This window comes from Vulpes lagopus, chromosome 19 (assembly GCF_018345385.1).
Source record: "Vulpes lagopus strain Blue_001 chromosome 19, ASM1834538v1, whole genome shotgun sequence".
NCBI lineage: Eukaryota > Metazoa > Chordata > Mammalia > Carnivora > Canidae > Vulpes > Vulpes lagopus.
Window position 1 is genome coordinate 39,809,153 of NC_054842.1, and position 14,902 is coordinate 39,824,054.

Consider the following 14,902-nt stretch of genomic DNA (forward strand, 5'->3'; position numbering starts at 1 on the left):
GTCATTAAAGCATGGACCAAGCCAGCCAATCTTTTAAATCCTATTCAGATAAATTCTTCCATTATGCATTGAATCAGACCCATACATAGAAGGACAATATATACTTACATGTTGATACTCAAGTATTAATGATAGTATTTTGTTTTGTTTTGTTTTCTAAAGGCGAAAGAATAAGAGAAAAAAGAATGAGACAAAGAACAAGAATGAGAGCAAGAGAGAGAATTCTCTCTCTGAGGGGCTGAGGCTCTACATAGTGAAAAAGAATACAAAGCCATTATTTTGGGGAAAATTTAATAAAGAAAATTAAATTTTATAGAAAGCTAAATGGGGATGCCCAGGTGGCTCAGCAGTTGAGCGTCTGCCTTTGGCTCAGGGCATGATCCTGGGATCTAGGATCGAGTCCCATGTCAGGCTCCCTGCACAGAGCCTGCTTCTCCCTCTGCCTATGCCCGTGCCTCTCTCTCTCTCATGAATAAATAAATAAAATCTTTAAAAAAAAAGAAATTTAAAGGTGAATTAATATGGGCCATAAAGACATTGCCTATTGGGTAGATATAAAGATAGTCCTGGTAGGTGACTCTATTACAGAGCCTTTTATGATGGTGATGAAGAATCAGAAGAAAACAACTAATAATACTCAATTATTCTTAGCTGCAAGGAATAGTGATTAATCTTGAAAAAAAGAAAACCAGTAGTAGCAAACTGGAGTAAAATATCTGTCACAAGATAAAGAGGTGAACAGAAGTGATAGCAGCCATACTTGGGTGGAAAATGAAAAGACTTTCTTGGTTCTACCTATTAAGCTCCTCTGAGGCCAGTGTTAAAGCTGAGAAAGAAGAAGAAGAGCAAAGGGAGGAGTGGCAGTCAGCAGGGAAAAGGTTACTTGGGCTCATATCCTCTAGTATAGGAAAGAGTGAAGACGAAGTGAAGAGAAGTCCAAAGAGAGGAAGGACAATAAGAGTGATAAGTAGTGAAGAATGAACTAGAGGGAACAGTAGTGAAATGGATAATAAGTAGATGCAAAAGATGTTTCTCAAAATGATTGATATAATATGCAGTTTCATAAATGAAGAAAGGGAGAAAATACATGCACATTATTTTCTTTAGGAAAGGTATATAATCAAATGCATTAAAACAATATTGAAAAATAATAATGGGTTATGATGCACAATTCTGTCCTTTGAGAAATGTGACTAATAGTGGTATTTACTTCATGAATCTTTCAGTGAATATTAACTGGGATAATTTAATGAGATATATTTATAGTGCCTTGCACAATATAGAGTTCAACAATTGTTATTAACATTTTTTTAAATCTGGAGAGGATAGATAGTTTAGTAAGAAAGTAAAGTTGACTAAAGAAGTAGAAACCCTGAACATTCAAACTTATAAGAAATTGAAACCATTACCAAGAAATTGTTTCCAAAAAATGTCATCAGGCACCATAGCAGTTTTAAAATATGTCCACAATTCTTTGATACACCTCTCTTTAAGAGGGGGAGCTTAATTCTCCTCCCATGGAGTGTGGACTGGTCTTAGTGACTTAGTGTTTCTAACAGACAGATTATGGTAGTGACAATGTGTGACTTTTCAACTCTCTTCTTCCTCTCTCTCTCTCTAGTTTCAGTTGCTCTGAGGGAAAGTAAATGTTCATATCACGGAGGATACTCAAGCAGCTCTATGGATGACACGTGTTCAATAACTGAACCTTCTACCAACAGCCATGTGAGTACACCATCCTGTAGTGGGTCCTTCAGGCCTCTAGGCCTCCATCTAAGATGCTTCAGCTTTGGTCAACAGCTTGTCTACAGCATCATGAGAGACTGCGAGCTAGAACTATCCAGCTAAACTGATGCCCCTGGACTCAGAGCCCTCAAAAACTGTATGAAATATACAAATTTTAAGCTTCTAAGTGTTGGGGTAATTTGTTACATAACAATAACTAATACACCAAAGGTTGCTTTTAGAGGTAGGTACTAGGTATTTTTTAGCTTATAGTACATATCCCTTGAGTACTGATTTATGTCCAGTTTGGCCCCTGGGTTGGAGAACTGACTTTACCCCTCCAAGTCATTGAACTTTCTTGGGATTCAGTTTCCTCCAATACAGTTCTGAGTTTAAATGCTTATCTTTATAGTCTCACCTCACCCTGAACTTCTTGGATTTCTTTTTTTTTTTTTTAAAGAACGAGAGCGCACATGCACCGGGGGTGGGCGTTGGAGGGGGTAGAGAGAGAATTTTTTTTTTTTTTTTAGAGAGAGAATCTTAAACAGCCTCCACACACAGGATTCAGCCCAACTCATGACCCTGAGATCATGACCTGCACAAAACTCAAAAGTTGGATGCTTAACTGCCTGAGCCACCAATGTGCCCCCGAATTTCTTGGATTTTATGACTTAAAAAATTCAACTGCAATTATATACTATGATAAACAAGCACAGATGTGTGGTTGAAAGAGTAGATAAGATTTAATTGAGAAGTTACAGTACAATTATAGCTTTATCAAAGAAAAAAAATGTATGTGAAAGATTTTCAAGGGAAAGCACAGTTCATATCTTAGTTTCATTCCTCCCTGGGCCTCAGTTCCCAGCATATAGGAGGCACCAGGGGTGCCAAGTGGTCATTTATGACCCCCTACTATAATGCACACTGGTTGTAGAGTAAGGCTTCTTAACTAGGGGTTCGCAGACAATAGTTCTTTCTGGGCACTGAAAGTACAGTGTGCTCTCGCCATGATGTGGGAGCTCCACTTTCATTAGCATTTAAAAAAGAACACTTATTAGCTGAACTACTAAATGTCCTTTATACAATATAATGAGTTTCATTGAAAAGAATCACCAGCTTAGTTAAGGAGAAATTTAAACACTTTGGCATCATTTATAAATTCAACCCTTCTAGGATGGTATTTTTAAAGTACTTTGAATGAAGGGAAGAAGAAAAGTGGTGGAAATCTTGACAAAAGAAATGTAATTAGAGTAAAAAAATAAAAAAAGTCAATTCTATGCTTTATGAAGATATCTTTGATCTTACTTCTCAGAAGCCAGGGAAGCAGGGGCATTGTTGCCCATGACAGTCTCTCTCTCTCTCTTTCTCTCCACTGTGCCTTGGAACAGGTAACTGGGATGGAACGTGCCTGCTTTTGTTAAAAGTGACGGAGAAAAATTGCACAAAACCATAATCAAAACCACTGTAATGCAAATCAATAAGGTGGAGGCACACTGCAGGAAACTCACATAAGTAATGGAATTGTACTTGATCTTTCTTTCAATATCTCAGGATTACCTTAGACATTTGCTTTATGCTTCCAACTCATTACATTTAAATTAATGCATCATATCAGAATTAAATAAAACCATTAATTAGCATATATTGTTTCTCTTCTCTATTTTTTGTCTTGGAATGTTCATGGCCATAATTCATTCATTCATTCATTTATTTATTAATTCAGCAAGTATTTAATGAACTCCTAAGTTTAAGGCAAAAATCAAGTCGTAAATTTCCATAACTTTTCATATCGACCACAACATCTGAAGAGGTTAGACAGGACAGAAATATGTCTAAAGGTACAAAAGGTTAAGATAAATTTAGATGTTATATATATATATGTGTGTGTGTGTAGTTTTTCAAAAGGAAGTGTGGTGAGCAGTGAGATAGATGTCGCGGATTGATGTCATTTCCTTCATTATCTTTGTAAGGCACGAATCTGATTATTATCATCAACCCTATGCCTAAAAGCCTTAAGCAGTTATTAGCCTTATAGAATACAGTTGTCCTAAATGTAGCACAGTGGGACACTAAAAGGTCCACCTGAAACCACCTCTGCATTTTAATTCTCAGCTCTCTCCCACACCCTTCCCTTTCTGCTCCCTAAACTACACCGGTGGCCTCAACACACTCCAACCTACTTCCTCAAGGCTACCCACCCCCAGTCACAATGCATTATCTCTTTGTTTCTGGGACTTGTTGAGCTTTTGCTTAGTTTTGTACTTTTGCTTACTCTTTTCTCTTTGCTTTTATATCCCATGAAAACTGTATGATAATCTTCCAATTATCCAAACATCCAATCCACAATAAGCTTCCCATGCACACCTTGCCTCCAGGAAGCAATTCAGTCCTCTGGGTCCCATGACATGTTGCACATCCTTCTGTGTTAACATTTGTTATGTGGGGTCGTTGTTTGTGTATGTGTGGGCTAGCATGTGTATATACATGGGGATGCATATGTGTGCATATGCAAGTATGTGTCCCCTGCTAGAGCAGGAACTCCTAAGGATGAGAGTTGGGTCTTATTTGTCTTTGTCTCTCTGGCTTCTAGCATGATGTCTGCCATGCAATTATGTGGTGTTTAGTCCACCATCAATCCATGCTTGACCTGAAAGGCAGGAAAGCCCTTCAGTCAGATCTTGAGACTCAGTGGGAGCAATATAAGCCTCGTACTCTCCGCCTCAGGGATATAGACAGTCTTAGAAAAAGCCATTACAACCACTCAGGAACAAGAGAGATTTCCAGAAGAAATACCAGCCCTCAGTAAAACTTTTCACCCTAGGATAGACCAGGGACTTTGGTTTTGATTTGACATTTTATTAAACATGGTCTACCCAATGATTTGTCCTCAAGATCAATGGCAAACTCTGATCCCCACTCTCATCTTTGTGCATGCAGTCTGTAAGCAAGTGATCTCTGACCAATCCTACTCTGGGAGAAGGAAACAGATGCATATGTTATGCTCTGTGTCAAGTCACAGAATATTAGGTTTAGAGCATGATCCTTAAAAACCAGTCATATCGTTCAGTCATTCATTTTACAAATGAGAAAACAGAAGTCACAGGTGTTAAATTAATTATCCAAGGCCTCCACCATTAGTCATAGAAATGAGGAGCAAAGTCCAGTGTACTGGATGCTCAGTCTTCTTTCCACCATATCATCTGATCTCTCTCACATTCCAGATCTTTTTCTTGAGTTTTCTTACAAAGTCATGCACATACAGCACATTCAATGTGGCACCATTGTTTTTTTTTTTTTTAATTGGAAATATAAATTTGGATTTGCATTGCTGCCTTTCCATTCAATGGTGATAAACACTCAAAATATCATCTAGGGGGGATGGAAATAAAATAAGCATCTGGAAAGAATGTGCTATAATGAAGATGTCATTGTTTGCTCATAAATGCTAGACAAAGAATCTGGCTTTTCAAAAATAAATGCATGAAAATATCCATGTCAATCCCAACCTGTACTTTAGAAAAAAAATTAAAATGCACTAAAATTGATAGATTTTTCAAAGATTATAGAATTTATATAATTATAGAATATAAGATAAATGAGTCATTACCTGTATTAATGGAAATATAATACAGTGCCAAATATTCTTTTTTTATAGATCACTAAATATTCATTTGTTCATTCATTCATTCATCTATCCATCCACTCAAGGTTTACTGAATAAATGATGCTCAACCCCACAATTGCTGCTATTGCATCTATTAATCAAAGAATATTTACTGGGGCCCCTGGGTGGCTTAAGTGTCTGCCTTCAGCTTGGGTTATGAACCCCAGGGTCCTGGGATAGAGCCTCATGTCGAGCTTCCTGCTGGGGAGGGAACCTGCTTTTCCCTCTCCCTCTGCCCCTCCCCCTGCTCATGTTTGTGCTGTCTCTGTCTCTCTCTTAAATAACTTAAATAAATAAATAAAATCTTTGAAGAAGAAATAAAAGAATATTTACTAATGAGCAAAATTGTTTGAACTACAAAGTCAAAAGATCTAAGTTCAAAATTTGCCTCTGCCACTTATAAGCTTTGGCAAACCCTCTAACACACAGTCTTCTCATTTTTGGTTTATTTCTATCAGCAAGAAAAGTAATGTTATTTTTCCACCTTGAAAATAAATTTTTTTTTTTTTGGCCTCACTTCTTAGTATCTCATTGCCTGCTCCCTTTTATAGCAAAATTCCTTTGAAAGACATGTCTTTAAATGCAGTTTCCAATTTCTTTCCTTCCATCCTCTCCTGAACCCAGTTATAACTAGGCATTTACCCTGACACTCCACCAATAAGGCTCTTATCAATGTCATCAATGATGTTCATGCTCTTCATCTTACTTGACCATTCAGCAGAATTTGGCACAATTCATCATGCTCCTTTTTGAGACACTCTCTTCAGTTGATTTCCAGGACACCATATTTTCTTGATTTTCCTTCTTCCTACTGGCTACTATCTCAATCTCCTTTGCTGGTTCCCAAAGCCTTACTTTTGGAGTGCCTCAAGGCTTGGTTTCTGGATCTCTCCCCATTACTCTTTTAGACATCTCATCTAGTTTCATGTTTTCAATATCATCTCTATGCTGATGACATCCAAAATTATACTTCTCACCTCAACCTCTCTCCTGAGCTCCAGAATTCTAAGTCCAACAAGCTATTCATTAGTTCCATTTTACTGACTAATCCGCATCTCAAATGTAACAAGTCAACACTCTGCTCCCAGCTGTCCCTCAAACCTGCTGTCTTGCATTGCTCCTTGGCTAATAAATGATGCCTCCATTCTTTTAAAATTTAAATCATATTATGCTATGCCTTTACTTAAAAGCCTCCAGTGTTTCTTCACCTTGTTTAGACTCTCCATGACCTGTTTCTGTCACTGCTTTGGTACGGTCATATTCTCCCTTGGTCCACTTTACCTCAGCCACATTGGTCATTTTGCCTCAGGTGACCTCTGTATCTGTCGTTCTCAATTTCTGGACAGCTCTGCTCCAAATATCCATGTAACTTTCTCTTTTACTTCTTTCAAGTATCACTTTCTTATTGAGACTTTCCCTGACCACGCCTCTAAAATTGCAACACGACTTCCCCATAAATATATTCCTAACTCCCTTCTCTGCTTTATTATTGGGCTTATAACTTGCCATAAACACACTATATAATTTAGCATATTCATTCTGATTACAAAAAAATATCCTCTACCAGAAGAAATTCTTTTTTATTTTTTAAAGATTTTATTTATTTATTCATGAGAGACACACAGAGAGAGACAGGCAGAGACACAGGTAGAGGGAGAAGCAGGCTCCATGCAGGAAGCCTGATGCAGGACTCGATCCTGGGTGTCCAGGATCACCCCTTGGGCCAAAGGCGGCCCCAAACCGCTGAGCCACCCGGGGTTCCCAGAAATTCTTTTTTATTCACTTTTGTACCCCAGCACCTTGAACAGTAACTGGTATGAAATAGGCTCTCAAAAAATACTAGTTGTATGAATGAAGGTAATCAGTGATAATGAGGAGAGTTACTTCTTAGGTAGAAAAGTAAGTAGAGGGACCCCTGGGTGGCGCAGCGGTTTGGCGCCTGTCTTTGGCCCAGGGCGCGGATCCTGGAGACCCGGGATCGAATCCCACATCGGGCTCCCGGTGCATGGAGCCTGCCTGTGTCTCTGCCTGTGTCTCTGCCTGTGTCTCTGCCTCTCTCTCTCTCTCTCTCTCTGTGACTATCATAAATTAAAAAAAAAAAAAAGAAAGTAAGTAGAAAGTGAATGAAATAAGTACTTCATACATGTTAATGCATAACAGATGTTGATTATTTAAGTTAATATTATAGGTTCATGTGTATCCGTTGAAAACAATTTTTAGGTGGGAACTGCAGGCGGGGAAGGAGAAATTCTAGTTAAAAGGGGTGATGTGGAAGTGCATGTTTTGCAAGTTAGCCTCAGGCAAGGTAAAGATAGCTATGGAAACACCTGGAGTTTAGCCCAGATTACCAGCTCCCAGGCCTGCTTAGCAAGTGAAGGCATGAAGGAGGAAGGGTTGGGAGGCAGGCTGGGATCTGTGTGAGTAGTGTATCATGGGGCCCGTAGGCAGTCTTCTGGATGGTTCAGGGTTAGACCTGTAGGCCCACAGACTGCTATGTGCTGATGTCCATCTGGAGTATCTCTAACAGTGTTCAGTTTCTTGGGCAAGAGTCAGAGTTTACATTATTTGTCTATTTCTAGGGCTATGTGTGGATACCCTAAGGGAAGCAAATCACTGCAAGTGCAGGGAACGGGATTGCCATACATGTTTGTATACTTTTTATTAGAATGATTTGGGGCAGCCTGGGTGGCTCAGTCAGTTAGGCACCTGCCTTTAGCTCGGGTTATGATCCCAGGGTCCTAGGATCAAGCCCCGCATTGGGCTCCCTGCTTGGTGGGGAGTCTGCTTCTCCCTCTCCCTCTACCCCTAGCAACACCCCCTCCCCCCGCCCTTATGTTCTCACATGCTCTGCTTTCTGTCTCTCAAATAAATAAAAAAACCTTAAATATATATGCCTTGTGGTGGGTAACAGCACCAGAGTGTCTCTATTATGCTGCCTAACACATAGTGATATTACAGGTTTTTTTCACAGATTGGAGTGAAAATCAATTCACAAAACATATTTTAAAGTGAAAATGCAATTTTTAAAAGGCACTCTAATTATTGAAGCTCTAAAGGATATATAATCCTCAAAAGTCTTTGCTACCAGATGTAGCTATTTGATTAGCTGATATAGGCACAGTCCACGAATAAAATGCCTTAATACTCCATATCACCTTTGCATTTTATAATACAAAGTTGATTTTCATAGATTGTTTCTAGACTTCACTAACTGACTTCCTCTGTTCCCCTTCAACAGTTCTGGGGACAGAGGCCCAGAGCCAGTGTAACTTCTACTGTTCTCACTAACAGTGAACACAGTATAGGGAGGTACAGAGGAAGATATTGTTCTATATAACCACATATTATCATATAATATTTTCCAAATCTTTTCCAGTTTCAGAGAGGAAATAATGGTAACCTCTATAACACCTGCCTCGGCCTTTCTTTGCAATTTGTCATTGGTTTCCCAAATGGAGTTTGAACTTCGCTTGCTATACTGGCACAGATGTGGCCATGAACCTCTTGTCTGGTTCTTAATTAAAGGGCTGGGTCTCTTTTCTTTCAAAGTGGTAACCGCAAACTCTGTACACTAGGGTGGGAAATATGGGTGTGTAGGTATGTATGTATGTTTAAATATGTATAAGGCTAAATATACATATGTTATGAGAGAAAAAACAGTAGAAAATGGCAAATCCTGAGAGAAAAGAAAATGGAGAAAGGTATGAGAAAGGAAGGGAAAGGAAGGGAGCCCAGTCTTGCTCATTCATTAAGCTCTTACTATGAATCAGGCACCCAGGAAAGAAGGTAAAAGGGGGAATCAAAGATGGAGGGGTGTGATCATCTGGATGTTAAAGAATGAACTTGCAAAAAGTCTCCTTCTTTAAAGGAAAACACTATGAAAACAGATGCTGGCAGTCCATCAAGGAATGCTTGTCAAGTCATTCAGAGGAGAACGAAAGGCTGTAGGGCAGATTTTGGCTTTGCCTCCTCTAGGTGCTAGGTTGCTGTCTCACCATGAGATGAGTTATCTTTGAAGTTCTGCTGAGCAGTCTAGGTAGCATGACTTAAAAGTGCAAGTCCCCAACCAGAGTTCAGTTCTCCAGAATACAAATGCTCAGGGAACCAGACAAGGTTAGAAAAAACCATCCCAAGACATTTCCCTTTAAGCCCCAGGGAATGCGTTAGTCTCCATAATGAAAAGGATCCTACATTAGGTTTCTATGTATTGGTGTCCTTTTTTCTTCCATTTTTCAAAACTGTGGGTCCTTAAAATATCTATAATAGCATCTTTGTGATTCCTCTGATGGTCAGAGGGGGAAGGGTGACCTTGCAGAATCTTTGGGTAGATGGGGAGTAGGGTCAGGTCCTGCTGAGCTTGGGACATGACAAAGAGAGAGAGGAAAATAATAACCATTTTAGAGAGCTTTATGGTAAATCTTCAAAAACTGTTTGGGAATTCTTTGCCAATTATAGGTTTTGCTCAGATGTCATTGTCTTTCTCTACTCCTAATGTCCCAATATCACATTAAATATCTTTAGCATTGTTGGGCTTATTATAGAAGATTCTCTGCCTCCATTTGCATTTTGGGTAGATTGCAATCATTTGGTCCAGTTCTTCATTATTCTCTATATCCATACTCCTTACCATACAACCTTGCAGTGCTCTCCCACTGTGGGCTAGTGACCTGCTCAGTCTCTTGACCTTGGGCTCAGGCATGTGATTTCTTTGGCCAACAGAATGTGATAATGTGATGCAAGCATAGGCTTGAATTGAACTTGCACATTAGGGCTTGCTCATTCTCTAGGAGAATGACAGACAGATGGCAATGGCACATGCCCCAGCCAAGCCCACTCTAGGCTTAAATTGTGCAGACGTGTGAGAAATGCTTATTTTCAGATGCCACTGAGGTTAGGTTGTATGGTTGTTTGTTACATAGCAAAAGGTAACTGATACAAATGCCATTTGATTCATGCTCCTCTTGTCTACCAGAGTGCTATTTCTAAAATGCAACTCCGATTATCCTAAAATTATTTTGCTTCAGACACTTCAGTGACTTCTTATCATGGGCTGAATGGGGCATCCTCCAAATTCCTATGTTGAAGTCCTAAGCCCCGATACCTCAGAAAGTGACTTTATTTAGAAATAGGGTCATTTAAAATATAATTAGTTGAGTTAAAATGAAGTTGCACTAGAGTAGAGTAGGCCTTTCATCTAGAATGACTGACGTCCTTATAGGGACATTTGGAGACAGACTCACTCATAGGGAGAACGCCGTATGAATATGGATGTTAGAGATTAAGATGATGTGTCTACAAGTTAAAGAATAGCAAAGATTGCCAGCAAACCACCGGAAGCTATGAGAGAGGATTAGAACAGATTCTCCTTCACAGCCCTTCAGAAGGAACTAATCCTGCTGACACCTTGATCTTAGACTTCTACATTTCTCATGCAATGTGGCTTTCTGTTGGTTAAGCCACTCCTCATTACCTGTAGGACAAAGTCTAGACACTCCTTCGCAAGGTATGGAAGTCTTTCCCTAAGCTGGTCTCTGGTTCTTTCTATGGTTTCAACTCTTACCCCATTCCCTTGCCACACAGAACCAGTTACAGTGCTTTGATCAACTGCTTAAGATATTTTTTGCCCATCTTCAACTTTGGCTTTAAATGCTCTTCATGCTACCTGCCCACCCTCCACTAGATCCCAAATGATTACCTAACTGACTTCTATTTGTATTTCAAGCTTCAGATCAGACATCATCTCTAGAAATTTTCTTGCCACCTTCCCAATCCTAACTACAGAGGATGCCCTATTGGACGCTCCCCAAACATCCTATATAGATATTTCTATCACACTCTGTATCACACTGTGGATAATTAATTGTTCATTCCATATCCTCATCCTCATCAGCAGACTTGATAACGAACCTCTTAAAGACAAGGTCGTATCTTATGTCCTTTTATCCCTAGTATCTAGCATAGACTTGGCGCAGAGGGACTGTGCAGCACATGTTTGTGTAAGGAATCTACGAAGGTTCACGTACAAATATCCAAACACATGTGTTTTTGGCATATGGGAGATACATTTTGCTAGTGTGACAACTGGCAGCTGAGTTTACTTAGAAGCGAAAGCACCCAATTAAAGACCAAACATCGCTTCCTTATTCTTCTTCATTTCCTTCTCTCTATATAACTACCCAATCTCACATACTTTATAATGCTTTTAGATGTAAGTGACTGAATTATTACCAACTGTGGGCCTTTCATCTTCAAGACTGTCAGTCTATGTTCCACATTTCTCAGAAGGAAGAGACGATTATAACTATATTTTTGCTTACCAAGAGAATTGTTAATGGTTATCCTGGAGGAAAAAAAATCTATAAATATCCAACCTATAATGACGCCTTAAGCTTACTTTCTTCCTTCACTAATGAAATTCTTTCCGAGTGCATTGCAGAATTGCAACATAACCATTACACCGTGAAAAGAGACAAAGCCGGTAGCGAATTTTTTCTTTTACCTGTTTAGTCCTCATTTTGGAATCCAACGACAGATTGTTGTAGGTATAATGTGCCTGTGTGACTCCACAGAAGAGAACAGCAACTATGCCTGAAATTCAAAAACACACCAGTCAAAACCAATTTTCTTTCCCATCTAAGCCAAAGGATAGGGCCACATCAGCTAGAAGAAGGTGGACATGGTGTCAATAGAGTTAAAGCTGCTAATAATTATCATAATTATCAGTCTCCATAATTAAAGGGATCCTGTAGTGGTGTATACCTTGCTCCTTGTTTTAAACACGGGTCTTACAGGATTAACCTAAAGAAAAGTATTAAGAAGTACATTTTTTTCCTGAGGATAAATGATTTTCTGGTCACAAGTTAGGAAAGTTATACTTGGGAAAAAAATAAAAATTAAAAAAAAAAAAAGGAAAGTTATACTTGGGGAAACAGAACAAAAGACCACATAGTCAACTAGGGGCTTTTCATAGCCAGTGCCAACAGCTTCTTTGCATTTTTATTTCAAACATTGGCATATGGGAGTCCAACCATTGGCTTTCTGTATAGGGTCAACACTATCAGGATTTGCTTTTGTCAAACATTTTTCACTGGGTACCCTGAAGCACCTGAAGAGGTTCCTGCCATACATAATTTTAGAGTCACAAATCTAAGAAATCTGTAAGGGTTTTGTTGCCCCTGCCAATACCTCTACTTGCTGAGCATGAGAGAAAGGTCTCTGTTTGCCCCCATGCCTCCTTGACAAAGCTGGGTGTTCTATTTTCTGCTGAAGAATCTAATGAGCACATCCAAACCACACGCTCCTTGCAGGTAAGCTGGTTTGTGCTTGTGTGCTTCCCACCCGCAGTGGGGCCTCAGCTGCTTCTAGGCTGGCTTTAGGATTGCTTTCTTAAGCCCTCAGTATACCGAGCTTCCAATGCAACAGGAAGCCATACATACACTAGATGTTCCCTGAGGACAGAGGAGTGGCAACCAGGAGACAAATGTTGTTATTTGTCTCTGGGCTGCTCTTCTCTGTTATCACCCCTGAGCTGGGGTAGGGAAGTGGTGGGTGTGCCATTCTACTTTGGATTAAAGATTCTATTAATTATGGGAAATTGAGATAGAGGAGGGCTTTGGGAAAAACACAAGATGTAAGTATTCCTCAAGTCAGACCGAGGGGATCAAATTGAATTTTAAGCAGCAGAATCTTTCCAACTAAAAACACTCATAAATTAAATGCTGATGATTCTTAAGAGTATAGAGATATGTGAACTGAATACTGACATTGCAAATGAATCCACAATAAAGAATTTTAAAGAACCAAGCTTTTTTCCTTTTCTTTTTTCTTTTCTTTTTGTATTTAGACTGTACGCTTCCATTTATATGTTGGTTATTACTTGGATTGGCTTTGGATAAAATATTGCTAGGACATATTTACCTAATACAAGTGCATAGACATTTGCATTACTTATTTCCTTTTAATATGCTTCAAAATTTTGGGTAAAAGAATAAAAACGACTAGGAAATTCTGCCAAGAAATATATATGCAGTAAGCATTCGATAGATTTTGGGGTAACTTTTCAGTTTCTTAGCCTCTCTTCAGAAGTTCTAATAAAAGGATGCTTATAAAATATTATAAGGTACTCTTCACAAAAATTCTATTAAAAAACAACCAAGACCTGGGGAAACTTTTAGGGTACTGAAGAACTTTAAGTACTTTGAAGCACTAAAAAGATTGCCATGCATGTTGTTTTGTTGTCAAATATTTTTCTTTCCTTATTTATAAATGTAATTTATCTATCTCTGCTGATTCTTTAGCAGATTTTTCCAGGTGAGGTTTAGCTGACCCTCCTACTGATGTGGAAACTTTTTGATTATATATTGATTTTCAGAGAAGTGGTCAATAAAAAGGGTGGGAGAGCATGCGGGTAGTGCATAAATGTTCTGAGAACAAGAAGTGGTAAGAAACAAGTGTTCTAAAGGGAAAGATTTAAGACTGGTTGAATGCCTACGGTGGGCCAAGAATGACTGTTGGTTTTTTTAACGTCATTTTATTTATTGCATTGATTTATTATCTCACAATAGGCTTAACACTATTAATCAGCTCTTCCTTCTGTCTTCCCCTTCTCAGTAATAGCGTCTCCATTCTTCTTGCTGCTCAGGCCAAAATTCTGGATCACCGTCTACTTTTCCTCTCTCTATACTTCAGTGATTTTGTTGGCTTGTCTTTTGGAACTTACCTGAACCCAGCCACTTCTCAACATTGCCTCCCCTAACAACCTTTTCCAAGCCGCCATCATTTTTTTTTTCACCTAGATTACAGATTCCTGATTGGTCCCCCTGTGTCCTCTGTTAACCTCCTGCAGTCTAGCTTCCATCTAGTCATTAAGACAATTGAGATCATGTCAGTCCTCTTCTTTAAATTTTGTAATAGATCTCCATAACTAAAAGGCCCTGTATGATCTAGTCCTGCCCCCTTCTCCTCTTCCCACAGGTCTCTAAGCTCATCTCCTACTATACTATACCTACCTCTTGCTATACACTATATCCTTACTAAGTAAGTACTTTCCGCTGTAGGACCCTTGAGTTTCTGGTTCCCACTGTTTGGAAAGCTCTTCTTCAGACTTCTTCCTTTCTTTCTTTCTTTTTTTTTTTTTTTAAGATTGTGTTTATTATTTGAGAGAGAGCATGAGAGAGAGAGAGCACAAGCAGGGGAGAGGCAGATGGAGAGGAAGAAGCAGGCTCCTTGCTGAGCAGGGCGCTGGATGTGGGGCTCAATCCCAGGACCCTGAGATCATGACCTGAGCCCAAGGCAGACACTTAACCCACTGAGCAACCCAGATGCCCTGGAAAGTTCTTCAGATATCCACATGGCTCTCTTTTTCCCTTCAGATGCTATATATCAGACAGGTCTTCTGTATGCATTGATCCCTCCCATCATTCTCTACTTGTTAATCTTGCTTTGTTTTTTTAAATATTATTTACTTCCATCTAACATTTTATAAGTTCATGTGTTTATTTTCTGTCTTCCAGC

The 14,902-nt window shown here is 39.2% G+C and overlaps 1 protein-coding gene across 1 annotated transcript in view; it reads right to left on the reverse strand.

Annotated features, from left to right (window-relative positions):
• Positions 1 to 14,902, reverse strand: part of SLC9A9 (solute carrier family 9 member A9) — a 494,822-nt gene that overhangs the window by 264,849 nt on the left and 215,071 nt on the right. Inside the window, exon 7 of the mRNA XM_041734563.1 lies at positions 11,889 to 11,977. Coding sequence (XP_041590497.1) covers positions 11,889 to 11,977 — 89 coding nt within the window. The remainder of the gene's footprint in view (positions 1 to 11,888; positions 11,978 to 14,902) is intronic.